At 54.4% G+C, this 20,926-nt stretch overlaps 1 protein-coding gene across 1 annotated transcript in view; it reads left to right on the top strand.

Annotated features, from left to right (window-relative positions):
- The window catches only part of TEX14 (testis expressed 14, intercellular bridge forming factor), a 72,370-nt gene that overhangs the window by 20,496 nt on the left and 30,948 nt on the right, over window positions 1–20,926 (top strand). The window contains exons 3-16 of the mRNA XM_075559630.1: window positions 882–1,047; window positions 1,552–1,685; window positions 3,461–3,542; window positions 4,867–4,997; window positions 6,517–6,630; window positions 7,275–7,398; window positions 8,253–8,431; window positions 11,320–11,471; window positions 11,812–12,002; window positions 12,277–12,427; window positions 14,444–15,222; window positions 17,706–17,796; window positions 20,247–20,388; window positions 20,597–20,682. Coding sequence (XP_075415745.1) covers window positions 882–1,047; window positions 1,552–1,685; window positions 3,461–3,542; window positions 4,867–4,997; window positions 6,517–6,630; window positions 7,275–7,398; window positions 8,253–8,431; window positions 11,320–11,471; window positions 11,812–12,002; window positions 12,277–12,427; window positions 14,444–15,222; window positions 17,706–17,796; window positions 20,247–20,388; window positions 20,597–20,682 — 2,522 coding nt within the window. The remainder of the gene's footprint in view (window positions 1–881; window positions 1,048–1,551; window positions 1,686–3,460; window positions 3,543–4,866; window positions 4,998–6,516; window positions 6,631–7,274; window positions 7,399–8,252; window positions 8,432–11,319; window positions 11,472–11,811; window positions 12,003–12,276; window positions 12,428–14,443; window positions 15,223–17,705; window positions 17,797–20,246; window positions 20,389–20,596; window positions 20,683–20,926) is intronic.

The following is a 20,926-nucleotide window of genomic DNA, read 5'->3' on the forward strand; positions in this document are numbered from 1 at the left end:
CCTCTGTTTGCTTCGCAGTTTAACATATGCCCCGGCAAGTTTGTCTCCAATATCAGGTTTATATACCTGATATTCAAGAATGACTCTTGGTCAGAAAGTTTGACTTTTGCCTGGCTCTTGTGGTGGTTTGAAGATTCTGAGTGTCCTCGGTGGTCTAAAGTTGAATATGGAGCAGAAGGTAGTGAATCAGCCTCCTGCGAGCCTCCCTTCTCCTTGTGGGCCACTCTTCCTGGGGCTCGACCTGGCACAGACGCACCGAATCCTCGCAGCACCTCCTGGCAGGTCTTGTCCAGTCCCGTTAGCAGGCCACACACCGTGTTCCTAGAGTGCCCGTGATGCCACTTGGCTGGCACAGGAATGTCTAATGTGAACAATCACAAAGTTATAAAACGACCAAGTGCTCAAGCAGAAAGAAACTGTTCTGGGAATGATGATGGCAACAAATGTACACATGTGCTGACACAATGGACGGATTGTGATGAGAGTTGTATGAGCCCCCAATACAATGATTTATTTTTTTTTTAAGAAAAGGCTATAAAACGGCCTATCATCTGACATGAGGTTTTGGTTTAAAACAAACAAAGTAACTTATTGATGCTGGGGTTTTGTTTGTTTGCTTTTAAATAAGATTACTTGAGGAAAAACTTGTTAATTTTAAATGGAAAAAAACCCCAAAAGACAGCCCCTACTAGATACAATCATTCATGTACAAATATATTCTTTAATAGGAGCAAACTATTGAATTATGTGATATGTGAAATATTTGCCAGCAATATTCTTAAAAACTTAAAAAACGAACAATTAAAAGGCTTAGGCAGAAGGCTGCATAGTCCCTGCCCAGTGCCACCCCGGGACCCCGCTGACGCGCCTGTGACCCGCAGCCGCTGCTTTGACGGAAGCACCCCGGTGCACGCAGCCGCGTTTTCCGGTCGCCAGTGGGTCCTCAGTAGGCTGCTGGACGCGGGAGGAGACTTACGGCTTCACGACGAGAAGGGCCGCAGCCCGCGAGCTTGGGCCTTGGCGGCCGGGCAGGACGGCAGCTCCGCGGTAAGGGGGCCCCTGGAGCCCGACCTTGGGGACCCTGGCCCAGCACGGGCTCTCGGGGACTCTGGACATGCAGGCCCGGGGGCTGGGGGGGGGGTGGCCAAGCAGTTGTACAAGCCCTTCCTCATCCGTTGGGCACGGAGAGAGCACTGGCACGGTGCCAGCTGCTCTTGGGGCAGCCGTTCATCCAGTCCCCACTGCAAGCGGGTCAGGGAGGCCCAGAAACACCCAGTCCCCTGCCACAAAGCAGCAGGTGGGACGTGTGGCCCCGCGGGGTTAAACCACTTAACAGGGTCTGCCCGCATGGTGCTGGGAAACCGGGAGGGGGGTGTGTGTGTCTCCTTGCATTTCCCACCTCCCCTGCGCTGCAGCGTCAGACTGTGCACAAGACACTTTGCCCCTCCCAGCCCCGATGCCCTCGTCTGTGGGAGGATCTATTAGAAACCACCGGCTTGCAGCGTTCCTGCCCGGCCGGCCATGGGCAGCAGGCTCTGCGTTGTGTTGCAGGTGGTGGACTTCATGCAGCGCTGCTCCGCACACATGCAGGCCGTCCTCCAGGGCTTCTGTGACCTGCTAAGAAAGATCGACTCTCCGCAGCGGCTTGTCTGCGGCCTGCCCAGGTTCGGGGGCCTCCGGCAGGGGTGAGTACTGCCCTTAGCGGAGCAGGGGTTTCTGCACCACCCAGCCTCCCCAGGGAGCCCCCACCAGCACCTGTCCGTGGGGATGAGGCCATGGATGTGAGGTGGGTGGGCGGAGAAGCCGTCACAGTTTGGTTTCCCCCAGGACCCTCTTCCTGTCATCGAACTAGCTGGCCTAGCTGCTGTGGGATCTAGTGCCGTGGGGTCCTTACTGCAGCCCGAGCCCGGCTTCTCCTGGGAGGCCCGGGACGCTGCTGCTTCCCAAGGGACTAGCTACTCCACCCGCTCTCCACCGAGGCCTTTTAAAAGGAAGTGGGGCGTGCCACTCCCAGCCCACCCCTCAGTAGGTAGGACCCCCCCCAGGGGACGCCCAGGATGAAACGGAACCACGCAGCCCATCTGGAGGGAGGTTCCTGACGCCAGCCCTGCCCACCTTGCCACGTGCGCAGAGGTTGGGAGATTTGCCAGGGTTTGGGATGATTTTATTCACGTACGTTCCTCTTGGCTGTTTCCCACCTAGCACAGAGCTGGGTGAGGGCAGGGACCGGGTCTCCGATCTTCAGCGCTAGCCCTCGCTGCCTGGTGTGTGTGCGTACCGGGAGGCAGGGCGCAGACAGGGCAAAACGCAGCCCAGGTGTCATGAAACATCCACCACTAGAGGTGATGCCTGCTAGAGACTCGAGGGGCTGGACCATGCAATGCTGAGTGCGGAAGGAAGTACGTTTGCCCCTGAAATAGAGGAAGGAGCCCTGGGGTGTCGTGGGTCACCAGTGACTGCTCACCACAAGACCAGCAGGCTGAATCCACCGGCCGCTGGGGAGAAGGATGCGTCTGTTTGCTCCCCTAAAGCTTGACTGCCTCAGAAACCCTGCGTAGGTGGCTGTGCATTAGACCTGGGCGGTGGCTAGGCTGGGCTGCAGGTGGCATTTGGGCGCGGCATCCGGAAAAGCAGTGGCAGGAATGCGGGACACCAGGCACTGTGACCTTGCCTCAGCCGCCCTTGCAGCCCGGAGCGCGAGCGCATTAGAAAACTCATGTGCTGTCTGTTTGGTAACTCACTTGCAAACGTAGCCGCTTCTGATATGGCTGTGGGTGGGGATCTGGGAGAGCCTGGGCTGAATGCAGGCCTGTAGACCCTGGTGGAAGCTGCCTGGTCGTTCGAAGGCTTGTCTGGCCTGGAGGACCCAGGTCCACGGGCTGATGCTGGTGCTGGGCCGCTGCACAGGGCTGCTGAGTGGCTTCATGGCACAGGCGCCGTCGCTTCTGGAGAAGAGGGCAGAAGTCACCGTCATTTGGGTGGCTCCCTACTGTGTTCACTGTGTGGGAGGGCGCACCCCTCGAAGCTGCCGGTGTTGCTCACTGCTACGCCAGAAACCACCTTGTCTGATCCTGACAGGGACCACTGTGATAGCCCTCGTCTTCTGAGTGCCTTCCAGTCCAGGGACCACGTCTCTGCTGCTGCCCTGGACAACAGTCTGGGGATCTTTGGATTTTCATTGGCTATTTTTTCACAAGTAGATGGCCAGGCCTTTCTCCCTAGTCTCTCAGTGTGGAGCTTCACTGAATCCTGCCCGTCACGGGCGGGGCATGCGGTAGCTCCCAGCAGCACGTAGCCATCACAGAATGACACACCGACGGACAGACAGGTGGGGGTGGCCCCTCTGAGTAGCGAAGACAAAGCTAGCGATGCCGTCTGAAAACAGCGGTGCCATTGTCCCCTTCAGTAGCAGTGTTAAGGAAATCCTGACTTTTTTCCCCCTGCTTTAAAATCTTTCTAGAAATTCTCCTGGCTCTCCTAACCGGCTGCCCAAAGCTGGAGTCATTTCTGCCCAAAACATCTACAGCTTTGGCTTTGGGAAGGTAAGTCTGGAGAGGTGCCCCGGCTTGTCCCGGGCTCGCCTTCCCCACCTTTGTCCAGTCTCCCCTAGTGGTGGTTTGTTGTTTTTTCCCTCCGTTGAGGAAAAGTACCCCCCACCTTCTTTCTCCCTGTGCTCACTGCAACATGGAGAAGATCGGGCTAAAGTCCACCGAGCGACCTGGCTTGATTCGGAGCGCCTAGAAGATGGTCCTGACCTCTCAGTGAGGGCCAGGGTAGATGAGGGATTCAGAAAGCTTCTCTTGTTACAGGCTCCGGCCCCACAATCCGCCCGGGCCCTTAGGGGTGGCTTTGCAGTTGTGGAAAACAGGATAGAGGCACAAGGCTCCCCATTCCCATGTTGGGATCGAGAGAGAGAGTGAACATATTTTCCATGGGTGCATATCATCACGGACTTAGAGATCTTTGAACAGCCAGACACGTATGGAGTGGACACGTACCCGAGTGGGAGCATAGTAGAACAGGCGGGTCATAGAATGAGCCAGCTGCCCAACCTTCTACCTCCCCAGGCTCTTCCCCAGAGGGACGATCTGTGCTCAGCTGGAAGAAGACCTCAGAAAGGAGCTACTCTTTGGGGCGGGGCGGGCACTAGAACCCGGTTGCTCTTGCCTGCATGGAGCCTCCGGGCGCATCTTCCATGACAGTCCCTTTTTGGAGGACTAGAGTCGCGGCCATACTCAGTCGTGACAATGTGTGTTAAGCGTCATTTTTATCTCAGAACCGTGAGAGCCTTCTCTCACCAGAGTCGGCCTTCCAGGCTCTGTGACTTGGAGCATGGGGAATCTGACCGCTCACATTCTCATCTAGTCCCTCCAGTTCCCCACACCTCATCTTTCAATTCTATTTCTCCGTGAGCTTTCTGGAAGCCACTGGTGGCCTGGCTCCGTGAGTGGCCTGCCCTCCCACGGCGTGCAAGCACTGCCGAAATGCTTTTAAGGACTTGGGTTGTTAAAGCGTGGAGGGTCCACGGTGACTCGTGGCTCCTAGCTCTGCCGGTTCCGGAAGGCCATTGCTGGTGGTGGGTGATGTTTGCTGGCCCCTCAGCCTGAGGCTCTGTTGGTGGCTCACAGGCCCCTCGCCCCAGCACAGGCGCCTTGGGCAGGTGTCTGACCCTTAGCTTCCTCTTTGGCCAGAGGGCAAGCGTTACTACAGCCTTGCAGGGCTTCTCAGAAGCTTAAAGAGAATAAAGCTAGAAAGTCGCTATCAGTCTCACAGGGGGGTCAATCAACGGGTAAAGAGCAGCTTTCAGTCTTTCGGGGCGCGTTGCCTCCCTCCCTCCCCACAATGCACGGCTGCCGTGGGTTTCAGTTCTATCTTACAGGAGGGAAGCAGCTGGCCTACCTCGGCGCTCTTCCTGTCATCGGAGCAAAGGACGTGATTCAGGCCGACGACGAGCCCACCTTCTCCTTCTGCAGTGGCCCCTACATGGTCATGACCAAGTGAGTGAGCGGACTGACCAGGTGAGGGGGTGTCAGTCTGGGTAAACTCGGGAAACAAACCCACGGAAATTCATGTATAAGAGTCTTATATCAAGGGCAAGTGTACATAAAGAAAACATCCCAACCAAGTGCTGCCCAAGCCCATGAGTCCAACATTAGCCCATATGTCTGATACCAGTCTACAAAGTTCTCAGTCTCACAAAAGAAACCAAATGACGCCGAGGAAAGCCGAGTCAGTGAATGTGTAAGCATCTCAGCGCTGGCTGGGGTCTCCACACGACTGCTCCAGCACCCAGGGCTGCATCGGGGTAGGTCCATGTGGCTTTACCTCGGAGATGTCCTGCAGGAAGTAAGCCTTGCCAGCTAAAGCAGGGAACTGGCCAAGACAGCTGCACCCTGGTCCGACCATCAGAAAGCAAGAGACCCGAGAACTAGAAAGGTGAAGCTCACGGAGCCATTTATCCCTCGGCCCTTCAGTTAACCCCACATGTGTTTATCGGCCAGGTTGGCACAATAAACCTGAACTATCTCACGAGGCTTCATGGGTCTTGGGGGAAGAGGCGGAGGCGGTTCCTGCCCCGCATTTGGAGAGTTTCTTCCCAAACACAAGCAAATGCTGAGAAACACATCTAGGTTGGGGTTTTCCAACCTGGACACTAGGGACATCTAGGCTGGGTCATTCTCTGCTGTGGGCCTGTCCTGTGCATGGGAGGAGGGTTAACAGTACCTCTGGCCTCTGCCTGCTAGATGCCCAGAGCACCCGGTGCCCCAGCATGACACCCACAAATGTCTCTACCAATTCCCATCTGCTTTCTTGGGGCAAAGCACCCCCAGCTGAGAACCACTGCACGGAGGAGTTCTCCTTACAGTATCCAAACTCCTCTGCATTGGAATTAGAGACAGCTACAGCCCCCCCCCCCTTTAAACATTTATTGGCATTTAACCTAGGTATCATGCGATTTAATTGTTCGATCCTATTAAGAAAAGTGTGCAAGCTCAGTGTCTGGGCAGCGACACAGGTACTGAAGCCCACGAAGCTGCTGGGACAGCTGCACCTCTCGCCAGGCAGCTCCAGCAGAGGCCCATGGGCGGTGTTCGGCTGTGATGAAATCCCCCAGAGGCCTGGCCCTTAAGGGGCCCTTGGAAGCTGTCTCAGCCAAGGCTTCTCAGCGTCTACGAACCAGGACCCTTCTTCTGGTTTAAAAGAAACTACCTCTCAACACTTTAGCCAAGAAAAGACCAGGGCCAGACTCGTGAGGCCTTCTGTCCTCATGCTACAGATCTGTCCATGGTTCACCTCTCCTCTGATACTACCGCACAGTTACTGATGGCCCCAGGTCTGACCCATAGCTGGATCCTGGGCTGCTCCATCCCACATTCTCCATACCAGGGGAGCCTCTGTCTTTTGGCAATCTACACCTCATCCAGTCCCTGGGCCCAAATCCTGCAGGGACACCCCCAGGGGGTCAGGGCAGACCCCCCCCCAGGTCTGATCACGCCCCTCCTGCCTCCGATGCAGCCTGGTGTGGAACGGGAGCAGGGTCACAGTGAAGAAGCTGAATCTGTCTGCCCATCCACACTGCAGCCGGCTGCGGCTGGCCGACCTGCTGCTTGCGGAGCAGGAGTATTGCAGGTGAGGAGCTTCGGGGCCAGGGCCCCTACAGACCCAGGCAGCCTCCCTGACCTGACTTCCTAGGGCTCCCAAGGAGGAGTGAACGGTGGCGTTGTGAGAGGGGCAGCTCTGCTGGCTGATTGTGGAGCGCCACGTGGCCGCCCTGTGTGCACTGGGGATGCCAGCTCCTCCCTGGGTTTCTGTGACTCCCACTCCAATGTCCAGAGGTCTTAGCTTGGGATGGACCTGGGTTCTGTGTGTCTAGAGGCCGAATCCCGCTTCCTGGGGAAATCAGCTTAGAGGGGACCCAGGAACTGAGTGGATGTGTACAATCAGTGAGGGTTGGAACTGAGACTAAATGGGGCAGAAGACTGGGCAGCATCCTGCCAGCGAAGGGGCCCTGGCCTGGTCTGCCTCCTCTTGAACGTGAACCTGGTAGAGTTCTCACAGCTGGCTGTCGGAATAGTCCCTGGTCCTCTGAAGTCCTCGGGGTCTGGTCAGAGAGAGTTCACAGATTCCACTACAGAGGAGCCCCCCCTGACCAACCCAGTCTCACCCCCCTCCTGTTTGTGTAGAAGAACAGGGAAGCCCTAGAGAAGAGAGGGCGGCACCCATCTGTTGACCACCCTGCTCCCCCACCTGTCTGAGTCGGCTTCTCTTTGCAGCAAGCTGCGGCACCCTCACCTGCTGCAGCTGATGGCCGTGTGCCTGTCCCAGGACCTGGAGACCACCAGCCTCGTGTATGAGCGCATCACCGTGGGCACGCTCTTCAGCGTCCTCCACGAACGGGTGAGGGACGCCCCCTTGCTGCCCTCTCCACTGCCCCATCCTCCTTAGATCTCCGACTGTGTATGCCTGGACAAGGGTCTCTTCGCCCAGGGGCCGACCAACTGACTCGAGAGCCACGTGAGGCCCTTGTGGTACACACATGGGGCTCTGCAGTGAAACTGAAATGGAAAAGGAAACCATCACGGTTTCATTTAAACACTTTTATTTGTAAAAGTATATTATGGCTCTTAAATAATTTTTAAATTATTGTGAGGGACAGGAGTGGCTCTTCTGTATCAAAAGTTTGCCGACCCCTGTCTTAGTTGTTGACTTGTGTGGGGCTCTAAAAGGCACCGTTTAAGGGCCCTGGCGGCATACTGGGTTATGCATTGAGCTGCTAACCCAAGGTCAGCAGTTTGAAACCACCAGCCACTCCAAGAGAGAAAGCGGAGGCTTTTTACGCCCATAAAGTTAGGGTCTTGGAAACCTACAGGGGCAGATCTACCCTGTATTGTCAGTCCTGCTGCTGTTTCAGACAGCTATGAGATCAGCAGGCCCAGAAAGCACTCAAAAGAGGCACTTTCCCTCTGTCCTGAGCAAGTTAGCTGGGCAGGTTCCTTGGTGGGCGGGCGGGCTCAGGTCTGACTCCCCAGCAGTTTGCCTCTGGCTGGCTCTGAGGTGGTAGCAGCTTAGTTCAGGCCAAGGGGCCGAGGCTTGGAGCCTGGGTTCCTGGATCCAGGGCCCTGAGGCTCTTCACGTCACCACCTTGGCTGTGGGCTCCCTGGTGGTGAACTGGGGCTACTAGGATGCAGTGGACGGCTCTGGACACTACAGAGGGCTGCCCGGTGCCGGGCCCGGCGCGCTTCTCCCTGCAGAGGTCCCAGTTCCCCGTGCTGCACATGGAGGTGATTGTGCACCTGCTGCTGCAGATCTCCGACGCCCTGAGGTACCTGCACACCCGTGGGTTTGTCCACCGCTCCCTCAGCTCCTACGCCATCCACATCGTCTCTGCCGGGGAAGCTCGGCTGACTAACCTAGAGTACATGCTGGAAAGGTGAGCAGACCCTTGACGGGACTTCCACAGACAGTCCCCCTGTAAGCCAAAGCCCCGAGCGTTGAAAGCTGACCCCTTCCTCCTGCTCTCTGGACAGGAAGGGTGGATCTCACTGTGCTTCCACAAACACAACCTGGAGCAGGAAGGAAAGGGTTTAGACAAAACTGCGAAGGTGCTCTGGAAGCCTGGACGGACTTCTGGGCGCCATCTGTCGTTCAGATGGAGGCACAGCAGCTTGTGCTTTTGCTCTTTCGTAGACATGTGACTTCCACCCTAGAGCCCTGGTGGCCAGTAGGTATTACAGGTTGGGCTGCAAAACGCAAAGCCAGCAGTTTGAAACCATCAGCCGCTCTGCCGGAGAGAGATGATGGGGCTTTCTACTCACATAAAGATTTACCGTCTCAGCAACTCACAGGGGCAGCTCCACCCTGCCTTCGAGGGTCCCCGTGACAGTGAGAGTTTGACTGGCGCTTGCAGCTGATCCAGCCCCTCCCTCTGTTTTACCGGGTGGGAGAGCCAAGGCCCAGAGAGAAGAGAGGCTCCAAGGCCTCATCTGGCGGGCTGGAGGAAGAGCTGGGGGGCAGTCCGGGGGCTCCTTTGCTACAGGAGCAAGATGGACTTGAGGCTGAGGGCAGGAGGAGCAGCTAGGCAGCCCCAGGGTGGGCTCTGCTGGTGACCAGGGTGCCAGAACAGCAGGAAGGTGTGAGTGAGATGCACCGACCTCTGAGGATGAACGCCACAGGCGGTCCAGAGGGGCTGTGTGTGGGTTGGCCGACCTCCGTGGAAATGGCAGGCAGTCAGCAGCTGCACACCGAGCAGAGTGGCCTTCATGAAACGCTGACCGTGTGAGCAGCTGTCCAGGAGTCTGCAGACAGTCAGGCCCACACTTGGATTGTTGGCTTGTTCGGTGCCAGTGTCAAGGGCAGTGCCTCCTGCCTGTTGATGTGAAAGACAGTGCAGTTTCTCCCACTCTCCAACTCCTTCTTCTCTCCCCCCCCCCCAAGACTTAAACCGTTTCATTGGCACATATATAATCCACATAGCCTACAATCCCATAGTTAGATCCTGTCCAGAAGAGTCGTGCAGTCATTCCACCACCAGTTTTAGGACATTCCAACTGCTTCTTAGTGGAAGTGACCTTGGAGATGGTGCCACATAGCCGCAGAGCTGAAACCTAGAAAAGTATCAGCCCCCAAGTGGCAGCCAGGATGGAAGAGGACCCCTGCCCTCCCCACTGGCTTTAACAACAGGCCAAAGTGAAAGAGGAAGGGTCTCAACCCTGCTTCTAAGTGACGTGCCCCTGAGCAAGATAGCTGAACTATTGGGACCAGTTTTTAACGCCGGGTCAGCAAATAACTTGTCCCTTGCTTCTTAAACAGGTTGACTTAGTTGTTACGTCTTACTGAGTGCTCGCCGTAGTGTTGGTGCCAGCTCTTTACTTGGCTCAAAGAATGTTTGCACAACCACGGTCTCAAGAGAGGCCCCTCACAGCTCTGGGTGTCTGTCAGCGCAGACCTGAGTCTGGGGACCCTGACACAAAGCCATTCAGATTTTGTGGGCTCGGCAAACATGCAGTGTGCTCTGACTCCGCTGTCAAGGACGCTGAGTCACTCAAGCAAATCCAGGAGCCCGTGAGTGCTGAACTTAGAGGGCCTGGCCCTCAGAGGACAGAAGGGAGCCGATCAGAAGTTGAGGGTGTCCCAGACAACTGATACAAGCCCCTTCTAGGAAGAGTTGGCATCTTCTTTATTTTATTAAAAAACATTTGACTTTGTTTCTGGGTGAAGGCTCACACTGCACTTCGGGGTCACAGTCACCAATTCCTGCACAAGTTGCTGGTTCCATTCTCCACGTGGTGTGCAGACCCTCACTCTGGGTGCTGTGATTGTGCGCTTTCCACCGTCCAGCTTCCCTGCCCTGACATCCTGACCTTTGCGTTCACACACTTGTTGAACGTGGGATTTCTAAATGAGCACAGTGCTGCGAGTGATGTTTATTATTTTTGAGCCAGTCTGTTACGTAGCTGGACCGTGACCTTGCGGTTGGTTTTGGTTCAAGGTCTGCAGAGTATCTCAAGGCAAGTCTCTGGTTTTGAATTTCAGAAATTTGAGAGTCTGTTCCATATTTCCCTCCCATTCGATCAGGCTCTGTCTGTTGTGGTCCAGATTTGAATGCTTGTTGGTGGCAGCTGGGCACCATCTAGCTCTTCTGATTTTGGGGTAGACTGTTGGCCCTGTTGCCTAGTTTCTTCTTCAGTGTTGGGCTACGAATGAGAGGAGATCAGTAGTGGAGCCTTGGACGCCTTGGAAGGGAGGGCCTTGCGCTCCTCACGCCCTGGTCAGTGCTGAGGCTCGGTGGCAGCTCGGGATGCAGTGGTACAAAAGAGAGACGAGGGGCCTGCTCTCATGGGCTGACTCCCAGTGGGGTGGAGAGGGGAGCTGGACAGTAATAAAATGGACCCCCAAAATCCATCCAGATAGCAAGTGCTCTGAAACCCATGAAAGAAATCCGGTTGCAGTTGCTTGCAGTCAGGGACGGCTATCCGAGAAGCGGTCACTTGCTCCAGGGTCTGTGTTCGGAGTGTGGCGGCGGAGGAAGCCAGCAGTGCACCAGCTGGAGATGACAGTGTGTCTGCCGTGCTAAGGGAACGGAAAGAGGCCCCGGGTTTGGGTGGGGTGGTGGGTGGGAGAATGGCTAGGTCAGGTGGGAGGTGGACTGACAAGGGGATCCAGGCTTTGGGCCATCCCAGCGGTCGTGTAACTGAGCTCAGAGTCGGGCTCCGCTTGGAAAAGCTCTGGGAGGCTGCCAGCCACTGTTCGGAGGCAACGGCTTCACCAAAGTATTGTGTGTGGGTCTTTGAGCACCCTGCCCGCATGTTGTCTCTGCAGCCATGACGGAGGTGTGCACAAGGACCTGACCCGAGTACCCCTGCCCACCCAGCTGTACAACTGGGCTGCCCCCGAGGTGGTCTTCGAGAAGACTCCCACAGCCAAGTCGGACATCTACAGCTTCTCGATGGTCATTCAAGAGATTCTAACCGGTAGGTAAAGGGCACACATTAGGGGTTGGCCGAAGTCCCCATCGATAGGGTGCCTTTTTCTCCCTCCAGCAGTTACTTTTTAAAATGAAAACTAGCTGGCCTGAGGCCGTGAAGTTTCCCTTCTGGTCCCAGGTGTACTTACTCATAGCTGACGTTCCCTGTTTCTGGGGCCAGGGCCTGCCTGGCAAACGGGCCAAGTGGCTTCTCAGGTGTGGTTGAGCTCCGCAGGCAGTTTCTCTTCTGGGGAAAACACTTAAAGGGGGTGAGTGATTCGATGGAAGAAGATGGCCCAGCTTCGCTCGGGTCTGACTGTGCCTCCTCCCGATGGCTTCCCCTGCAGACACCATACCCTGGAGTGGTTTGGATGGCTCACTCATCAAAGAGGCCATGGCCTTGGAAAATCACTTAGAAGCTGACGTCAGGCTTCCAAAACCTTACTATGATATTGTTAAGTCCGGCATCCAGGTGAAGCAGAAAGACCGAACTATGAACCTTCAAGATATCCGATACATTCTGAAAAATGACTTAAAGGTGAGCCTGGAGGTTTGTCTTCTCTCCTGGGGACGGGGGATCAGGAGCCACCGCTGAGAGAAGTTTGATGGGGCAAGGCCTCATTGCTTCCCTTGGTGAGGGCAGGCGGGGTGCCGGGAGGGCAGCAGTGGAGTCAGCAGATGCAATGGCACAGGCACTCCAAAAGCATTTGTAGCAGCAGCTATGACGGCCTCCTTAGAACGACAGGCTTCTGATGGCTGGGTCTCCCCCTGGAAGCACCAGGGACATCCGGTGACCGCTCTCTGTCTTACAGGATTTCCTCGGCCCCCAGAGAACTCATCCAGCAGAGAGTCCCAGAGCGCAGAGCTATGAACCCCATCCTGATGTCAACCTCTACCTCGGGCTGACCTCGGAGCATCCCGGAGAGCCCCCCGACTTGGCAATAAAAGAGCTGAAGGAAGCTGGCAGGCCGTTCCCCACAGGTCAGGCCCCGGGTGGCAAGCAGGTGTTTGCAGTCACACGAGGGGCCGCTCATGCAGTTTTCCAAACCAAACCCACCTTACGCTGCGGGCGCCTTCCAGACGCGCCAAGATCCTTAACCCGGCAGTGCACTGCTTTGGGCTCACATCTACCTCCTGCTTGGGTCCAGAGCGCAGCAGTGGCAGCCGGGTTCTTCCTAGCCCGGTTCCTCCCAGGAATTGATCTTGAAAATGCTGCTCTTAAACACTGAAAACAATCTGACCCAATGCACAGAAGTAAATTACTCAGCCCTTTAGCTCTGCCACCGAGGAAGAGCTGGCAGCGTTGTGACGCTCCTTCCATCTTTGGCCCTGGAGCCTTACTGCTTTTTTGTGTGTCTCGAACCTTGGCACTTAAAGCCAACCAGCTCATCTTACAGATGCGGACACCAGGACTCAGAGAGGCCGGGCCCGCTCAGGCTTGCAGAGCTTGTTAGAGAGCCGGGGCCTAGGTTTCCTGACTGGCCCCTTTGACTCTCTAGAGGGAGGGGCCCAGGCGCTCATTCTTTGGGTCCCTCGGTCCCATTCTGTGTGAGTCACACCCTCCTCAGCCTGGGATGGCAGGGCGGCAGACCTGGGCTTACTTTTCGCTGGTGGCTTAGTGGTTACACAGTGGGCCGTGAACCACAACGTCAGCAATTTGAAACCACTAGCCCCACCTTGGGAGAAAGACGGCTTTCTACTCCTGTTAACAGTCACAGCCTTGGAAACTCACAGGCACAGTTCTGCCCTGTCCTATGGGGTCACTAGAATGGCCATTGGTGCTTGGTGGTGAGTTGTGGATTCTTCCCATGATGCACTGGCTTCCTGGGGAATTCCTTGGCTCGTTTTTTTTTTGTTTTTTTTTTTTAATTTTAACAATTTATTGGGGCTCATACAATTCTTATCACAGTTCATACATATACATACATCAATTGTATAAAGCACATCTGTACAGTCTTTGCCCTAATCATTTTTTTCTCTTTTCTTCTTTTACATTTTATTAGGGACTCATACAACTCTTATCACAATCCATACATATACATACATCAATTGTATAAAGCACATCCATACATTCCCTGCCCCAATCATTCTCAAGGCATTTGCTCTCCACTTAAGCCCCTTGCATCAGGTCCTCTTTTTTTGTCCCCCCTCCCTCCCCATTCCCCCCTCCCTCAAATGCCCTTGGTAATTTATACATCGTTGTTTTGTCATATCTTGCCCTATCCGGAGTCTCCCTTCCCCGCTTCTCTGCTGTCCATCTCCCAGGGAGGAGGTCACATGTGGATCCTGGTAATCAGTTCCCCCTTTCCAACCCACTCAACCTCCACTCTCCCAGCATCGTCCCTCACACCCTTGGTCCTGAAGGTATCATCCACCCTGGATTCCCTGTACCTCCAACCCTCATATGCACCAGTGTACAGCCTCTGCCCTATCCAGCCCTGCAAGGTAGAATTCGGATCATGGTAGTTGGGGGGAGGAAGCATCCAGGATCCGGGGGAGAGCTGTGTTCTTCATCGATACTACCTCACACCCTAATTAACCCATCTCCTCTCCTAAACCCCTCTATGAGGGGATCTCCATTGGTCTTGGCTCGTTTTAACAGACGTTCAGTAGGCGCATAGCTGTGCGTGGTGTAACTGGCACGAACTGTCAAGCTTGTGTGTGTCAAGGAAGCTGTGACTGCAGCCAGTAAGCTCAGGGGCTATCGCTTGTGTGCCTGATGGTTAAGCATATTTTGAACTCACTGTGGATGAAGGTTCACATGCCCCAAAGAGTGTTTTGGAAAAGGAGCTGTAGCCTAGGTGAGGAATGCCCTCTGGCCTGAGGGAGCATGTCTGGCAGGGCTGTGCCCCAGGAGGTGGGTGGGAAAGAAGAGCTGCTTTCTGCCTTCCTGCACCTCAAGCAACAAGCCCAGGCTGCTGGGTGGTTCACAGTGACCACTTTGACCCACAAACCCCACTCTTGATTTTTTTTCAACAGGGAGTCAGCTTCGTTCACCAAGGGCCACTCCCATGGCTAAAGCACTAGATGCACAAGCCCGAGAACCAAGCCTGGGGGCCAGGGAGACTCAGAGCCAAGGCGCTGCTCCGCCCATGCCGCCCTCAGTGCAGGAAGAGACCGGGAGCTCCAGCGTCGATGTCGATCGGGGGAGCCTGTCCAGCTTCGAGATCAACGAGATTTACTCTGGCTGCTTGGCTGTGGGGGGTGGCAAAGGGGAGGAGCCCCTCGGGTCGGTTTCCTCTCTTGAGGTGGACAGTTCTACCCAGGAAGACGAACTGAAGTCCATGGAGGAAGAGCTGGAGAGGATGGAGAGAGAAGCAGGGTGCTTCTGCGAGGAGGACGAGAGTTCTTTGGAAATGGAGACAGAGCTCTCGGCCGAGGACTGGGCCTGGGAGCAAGACTCGCTGAGTCCTCACAAGGGCCGTGAGCCCACCAGAGAAGCCAGGGTCAGCGTGAGCAGCAGGTCCATGACCGAGGAGCACATCAGCAAGTGTGTGCTGAACCTGAAGATCGCGCAGACCCTGATGCACCAGAGCGCCGACTTGCTGAGCACCGCCCAGCAGAAAATCGGCCAGCTGGAGGGGATGCAGAGGGAGCAGGAGGAGAGCAGGTCTCTGTGGGAGAGCTCGCGAGAGTTTGCACCTTCAGCCCTTGGTCCCCCGACTTTGGGCTACATTCCCCCTGTTGGGCCGCTGTCAGGGGACCAGCAGCTGGTATCCAGGGGCAATTCCAGGACCCTCACAAGGTCTCCGAGGCCAGCGCAAGACTTTCACGGAGGACGTTTTGGCAAAAAATCCCAGAAAAGAAGCCATTGTGGCTGGAAGTCGTCCAGTCCCTTCACCCAGGTCTCCGCGGAAAGCCCTCGGGATGAGTCCGGGAAGAGCCGTCAGGTGAGCCTACGAAGGGGGAGACGGGCGGCCGAAGCAGGGTGTACCTTCAACAGTGCCCCGGGCCTGTGTGCTGGGCGTACAAATGCCACCAATGCACAGCAGGGCCCTCCTGACCCTGGGGAGCCAGGCCTCTAGGACGGAGTGCAAGGCAGACGCCCCGCCTCCAGTTCTAAAACCCACACCTCTAAACGCGCCCGGGTGAGCATAGGGGGTTGCTGCGGTCACAGGCCAGAATGGTCCAGACGCTGGCACTTTTCAGATGGCTCTCCTTTTGCATGAGACATCTTGGGCACGTTTTAAGGTCGATTCGTTCAGTAGTGTTCATGGAGCCGGAGGACCCCTCAGATCCCCGATTGTCATGGTGTATGAGCTCTTGAAGCACCAGGGGCCCAGAGGGCAGCTGGGGGTCAAGGAAGGCCCTCCTTAAGAGGTGAGAAAACCCCAGAGGTGCTGGCCCTGGGGTCCAGGGAGTGCCCTGCAGAGTGCTCCTGGGGGAGGGAGTCCCTTCAGGGCGGGGGCAGGGTCTTACTCCTGTGGTGTCCTAGCAGCTAGTAGGTTCTCTCTGCATGGTCATCGAAGGAGTGAGTGATTGAGAGAATTTGGACATGTTTGTGAGTAGGAAACTATTGGCTATAAGCTAATGCAAATTACATACTTCCCTGTGTTATGCTTTGGTATTTATTACTGTGTAACAAACAAGACCCAACGGAGTGGCATACAGCAGCGGAGCAATGTTTTTATTGGTTCCGTGGCTCCCTAGGAGATTCTTCCGCTCCATGTGGCATTGGCCGGAGGAGACACTGTCCACTGCAGCCCGTTGGCAGCTGGGCGGGGCCAAGAGGTGCAGGACCTGGCACTGGCTTCTTGCCCACGGACTTCCCAACAGTGGGGCCGTGGACTTCCAAAGCAAGAGCGTGCTGAGCCTCCTGAGAGCTGGTCTCAGCCTGAGTCAGTGCCATCTGTACCGCTTTCCATTAGCCAGAGACAGGCCTTCGGTCTGCCCAGACTCCAGGGAGGTGACGTGATGCCCTCTCCTGGGAAGGAGGAGTGGGGACAGTGAGTGTGGTAGCATCACTGCCGGCCATGTACTAGTGCATTCATTGACCGTGCCTAATCCAATTCTCCTTAGTTTATCTTCTCTTTAAAATTCCACCCTGTTTTCCTAGCATCACCAGAGAATATGGTATTTCTATATAAATAAATTTTTCAGACAATTGTAATTCATCCCTTGTACTTCTCAATTCTTGATATTTTAATCCTACTTAATGAAATTCTTTTTCCTTTTTATTTATTTTTCCTTTAATCTAATAGCTGCAATTAATCTACACATCCTGAATAGATTCTAGCCTTTCTTGGTGAGAGTGCCAAGCTGCTCAGTGTATCTGTGCGGTGAGGCCTGGCTGCAGTCTGGCGTTTGCCTCAAACTGAGCTCTCGAGAGCACACGCCCTAGCGAGCTTGTGGTCATTTTTATGTCTTCTCTCACTTGCTGCATCTCCAGGCCCCCCCTTTATTGCCTCAATTTGTTCCAGACTAAGAAATATGATTGCCTAAGTTTATAATTATGTTAAAATAGGACCAAGCTGACCTGAACGTCTCCGTTGGGATAAAGGGCATCAGCGTCCATATTTTGAATTCACAGTTTCAGAAGTATCATGGCCTTCGCTTTATGTGTTTAATTTTCATAGCATCCTGACTGGGGGCTGCAAGCACATCTGACCCACCAGCTCTCCACGTGAGCTTGAGCAAGGCTTAGACCAGGGCTGGGAGCCATGCTGGCGCAGAGGTTACTCGTTCAGCCACTGACCACAGGCCAGCATTCAAAACCACCGACCGCTGCTTCGGAGAAAGGCACAGCTTTCTACTCTGGTAGAGACTCTACTCGAGTCTCAGAAATCCGCAGGGGCAGTTCTACCAGTCCTGCTGAGAATCAGAAAGGACTTGATGGCCGGGAGTGGAGTAGACCAGAACCTCGGCTCCGGACTCTGGCCATAAAGCCTTGCTGTCTTAAGATTAATACAGGGGACAGTTGCTCCGGAGAGTTTATGGGGTTTTTTAATCTTAAAAGTACTCTTATTAAGCACTTTAGCAGTAGGAGCCTCGCACTGGCGTTCTTGGGCCTTGTGAGGCCTGTTTTAACCACCCAGGGTCACCCTTATCCTTGCACTCCGTCTGGGCTGGGTTCCCCGTCACCATTGCTGGGAGAAGGAATCCAGGTAAGAAACGGGTTCCTAGAGGGAAGTCACTGGGCAGTGTCACTGCTTGCGCACATTTCACAAGAACGGCTTTGAAAGGAGAGCGGGCGGAGGAGTTCCCTCCTCCCAGCCCTGACTCGTGGTCACTGCTCTTTCAGCTGCCAGCTCCAAGTGGCTCTGGAAAATGCGACACCACCGGCCAGCTTGAGCCCACGCGGGCAGCCCAGGACGGTTTGGACAGAAACAGGAGCCCCGACCCCAGTAGGTGCGTTTCACTGTCCCCTTTCCTCTGCATCGAGCTGTTGAGTGTCTGGTGACAGCAGGGCTGAGCGGGATGAAGGGAAGGAAGGCAGAAACAGCTTGGTGGGCCCTGGACCCTCACAGGTAAGTGAGCAGAAAGGAGCCAGGGGGCTGGCAACTCCTAAGGAACACCAGGGATCAGGTGGCGGCAATGACTTCAACCAGACAGAGCACAACTGTTAAAGGCCAGCCAGCCGCCTCTCCTGCCCCATTGGGACTGCATTCGTGGCTGTGAGAGGGATGAGCAGCCTCCTGCTCCTCCTGTGCCCGCTGACTGCCAGCCAGCAGGGTGCCATGGAGTGGTCCCAGCAGGGACCACTGGAAGGGGGGTAGCACATCCGAAGAGCTTCAGAAAGCTTGGGGAAATTCCATCATCGTTGAGTTCCATTTTGTGTGCACTGTGTGAAGCCCTCTGGCACCTCACACTTGGTTTTTCAGAACCATTAGATGACAAACGCTTGAGGTGTGGTCTCCTCACCCCAGCTCCGTTCTCCTCCCCGCAAAGATCCAGGAAAAGCTTAGCCTGTTACCTTCTGTCTTAGTCTGGGTGGACTAGAGAAGCAAATCCATGGGCACACAAATGTGTAGAAGAAAGAGCATTACATACAAGAGCAGGTGTATATTGAGAAAACAGCCCAGCCCAGTCCAGACCAAGCCCATAAGTCTGATATTGGCCCATATGTCCAATACCAGTCTATAAAGTCCTCTTCAGACTCACAAACCACATGCAATGAGGCCCAATGCAGGACGATCACAGGCCAGTGGGTGGAAAGTCATGTGACTCCAGTGGTGGTAGAGGCATCTCAGCGCTGACAGGGGTCTCCATGTGGCTTCTCCAGCTCCAGGTCTCTAGCATAACTCCATGTGTCTTGTCAGCAAGCATGTCTTGCAAGGACTGAGCGTGTGTCCTGCCTCCAGGGAGCTATTTATCTCTTTAGCGCCTCCAAATGAGGTTATCAAGCTGTGACCTGACTGACAGGCTAAACTCCACCCCTTCATTCTTAAGTTTCAAATTGACAACAGATTATATAACTACAACATCATCTATCCTAGCCTTTTTTTGTATATCTTAAAAGCATAAACATTAAAAGCACATTTAATTATATTCATTTAGACAATTTTATATCACCTGAGTGTCGTCACACATTCTTAAGAACGCCCTGTAAGCTTACCTGGAGGTTGTTGAATGCAAGCTGTTTTTTTCACTTCCCTGATAGGCACGAGGCTCGGGCAGTGACTGTAAATCATGTTTTCCCCTGCATTTTGCGTTAAGTCCTTAGACTAGATTCCCAGAAGTAGAGTTGCTAGGTCAAGAGGATGTGCATTTTGAAGGCTCTCAACTGATGATGTCCAGTTGCTCTTTAAAAAAAGCCCCTTGTGTCTGACCTCTGCGCTTCCAGCCTGGCTAGGGAGTAGGGCTTTCTGGGTAACATGCCTCAGACCCTACATTTGTGAAGTGTTAGTTTAGTAGGTGGTAAAATACACAGAGTTCCTAGGAAAATTCCCGTATTTTTTTAATTCTAATTTTCCTTGAGCCTTTGGATCGCCCTCGTACAAAGGGATCCTGGTGGCACAAATTGTTAAGCACTCCACGGCTAACCACCCAGTGGCTCAGCAGGAGAAAGGTCTAGAAATCTGCTTCTGTAAGGGTTACAGCAGGAACACGATGGGGCAGTTCTTAGCTGTGAGTCGAAGATGTACTCCACAGCACCTAGCAGTGGCAATAACAGGTAAACATACCAATATCGATTCTATGCACATATTTTATACACAAATATATCCCAGTAAAAAGACTCCTCCATTTTGCAGTCAGGGAGCCCTAAGCTCAGAGAGAAGGAAAGCTTCCAGAGTGAGGCAGATGGCGAGTGGGAGGCAGGGCCCAGGACTCAGAGGCCAGCCAGGCTGAGGACTCTAAGTGCCTGGCCGCCCTCGGGCCTTGGGGCGGGTGTAGGGCCTGTGGCCAGCGCTTTCTGGCAGAAGGTTACCTGTGTTCTGTGGTCTTTCCAGCAGCCCAGAGACCGGGTTCTGTCTGGTGAAGTGGTTTCAAGTGTTTGGGGTTTTTTTCACCCCCTACCTCTGAAGACTTCCTACGAGCATTTTTAGAGTCAGGAAATCTGGACTTCGTCTCCCTTCACCCACTTTTCTGTTGTCCGTAAGACCTCAAAAATTTTAAAAATAAATTATTAAGGGTTCATGAAGGAGGGAGGGGAAGGGGAAAATGAGCTGATACCAAGGCTCAAGTAGAAAGCAAATGTTTTGAGAATGATGATGGCAACAAATGTACAAATGTGGTTAACACTATGTATGGATTGTCATAAGATTTTTATGAATCCCAATAAAATGATTGAAAAAAAAATAAATCTGGACTTTGAATATATCTTAGAGATCCCCCAATCCAGTCCTTTCACTTCTTAATCACAGAAGACCTAGAGAGTCCTGTTCCCGGGCCGAAGTCACACGGATTAGCAGTGCACCGCTGGCAACACCAAGTCACCCACAGGGACATCCTGGGTCACCCAGGCCTGCCTGGGACTCTGCCAGGTAAGGACTCACTCCTGTGGCCTGAACGGTGGGGACTCCCGCCCTCTGGCGGTGGGGACGAGTCAGTGCAACCTGTGACTGGCTCAGAGTAGGCGGCTGTACCGCTGGGGGGTGGGTTGGTGGACGGCCCTGTCAGGGGCTTGAACAAAAGGATGTGTTTGTGTCCACTTGCTCCCACCCCACCCCCACCCCAACTCCTGTCATTTAGGATCAGTGCGGAATCTGTGCCTTCTGAAATCTGCAATCCCAAATCAAGACATCATGAAGACCAAGAGGCTCACCTAAAATGGAAACGTAAGTATAAAGACATGGGCTTTGTTGGCCAACAGGAAACGTCAGGTACCTGCCTAGCCTGGCTGCCATCTCCTAAGTGAAAAACTGTTCTTACTGGGCAATATCCTCCCACGTGATTCTCTTCCATCAGGTCTACCATTTTAAAAGCAAGGCCCGTTGCCTTCAGACTACAGAAGGAGATGCACTGCCCCCCCCCCCGACTTTAGAGGAAATATTCACACGGTTTATAACCATGAGGCTAGCA

This window comes from Tenrec ecaudatus, chromosome 10 (assembly GCF_050624435.1).
Source record: "Tenrec ecaudatus isolate mTenEca1 chromosome 10, mTenEca1.hap1, whole genome shotgun sequence".
Lineage (NCBI taxonomy): Eukaryota > Metazoa > Chordata > Mammalia > Afrosoricida > Tenrecidae > Tenrec > Tenrec ecaudatus.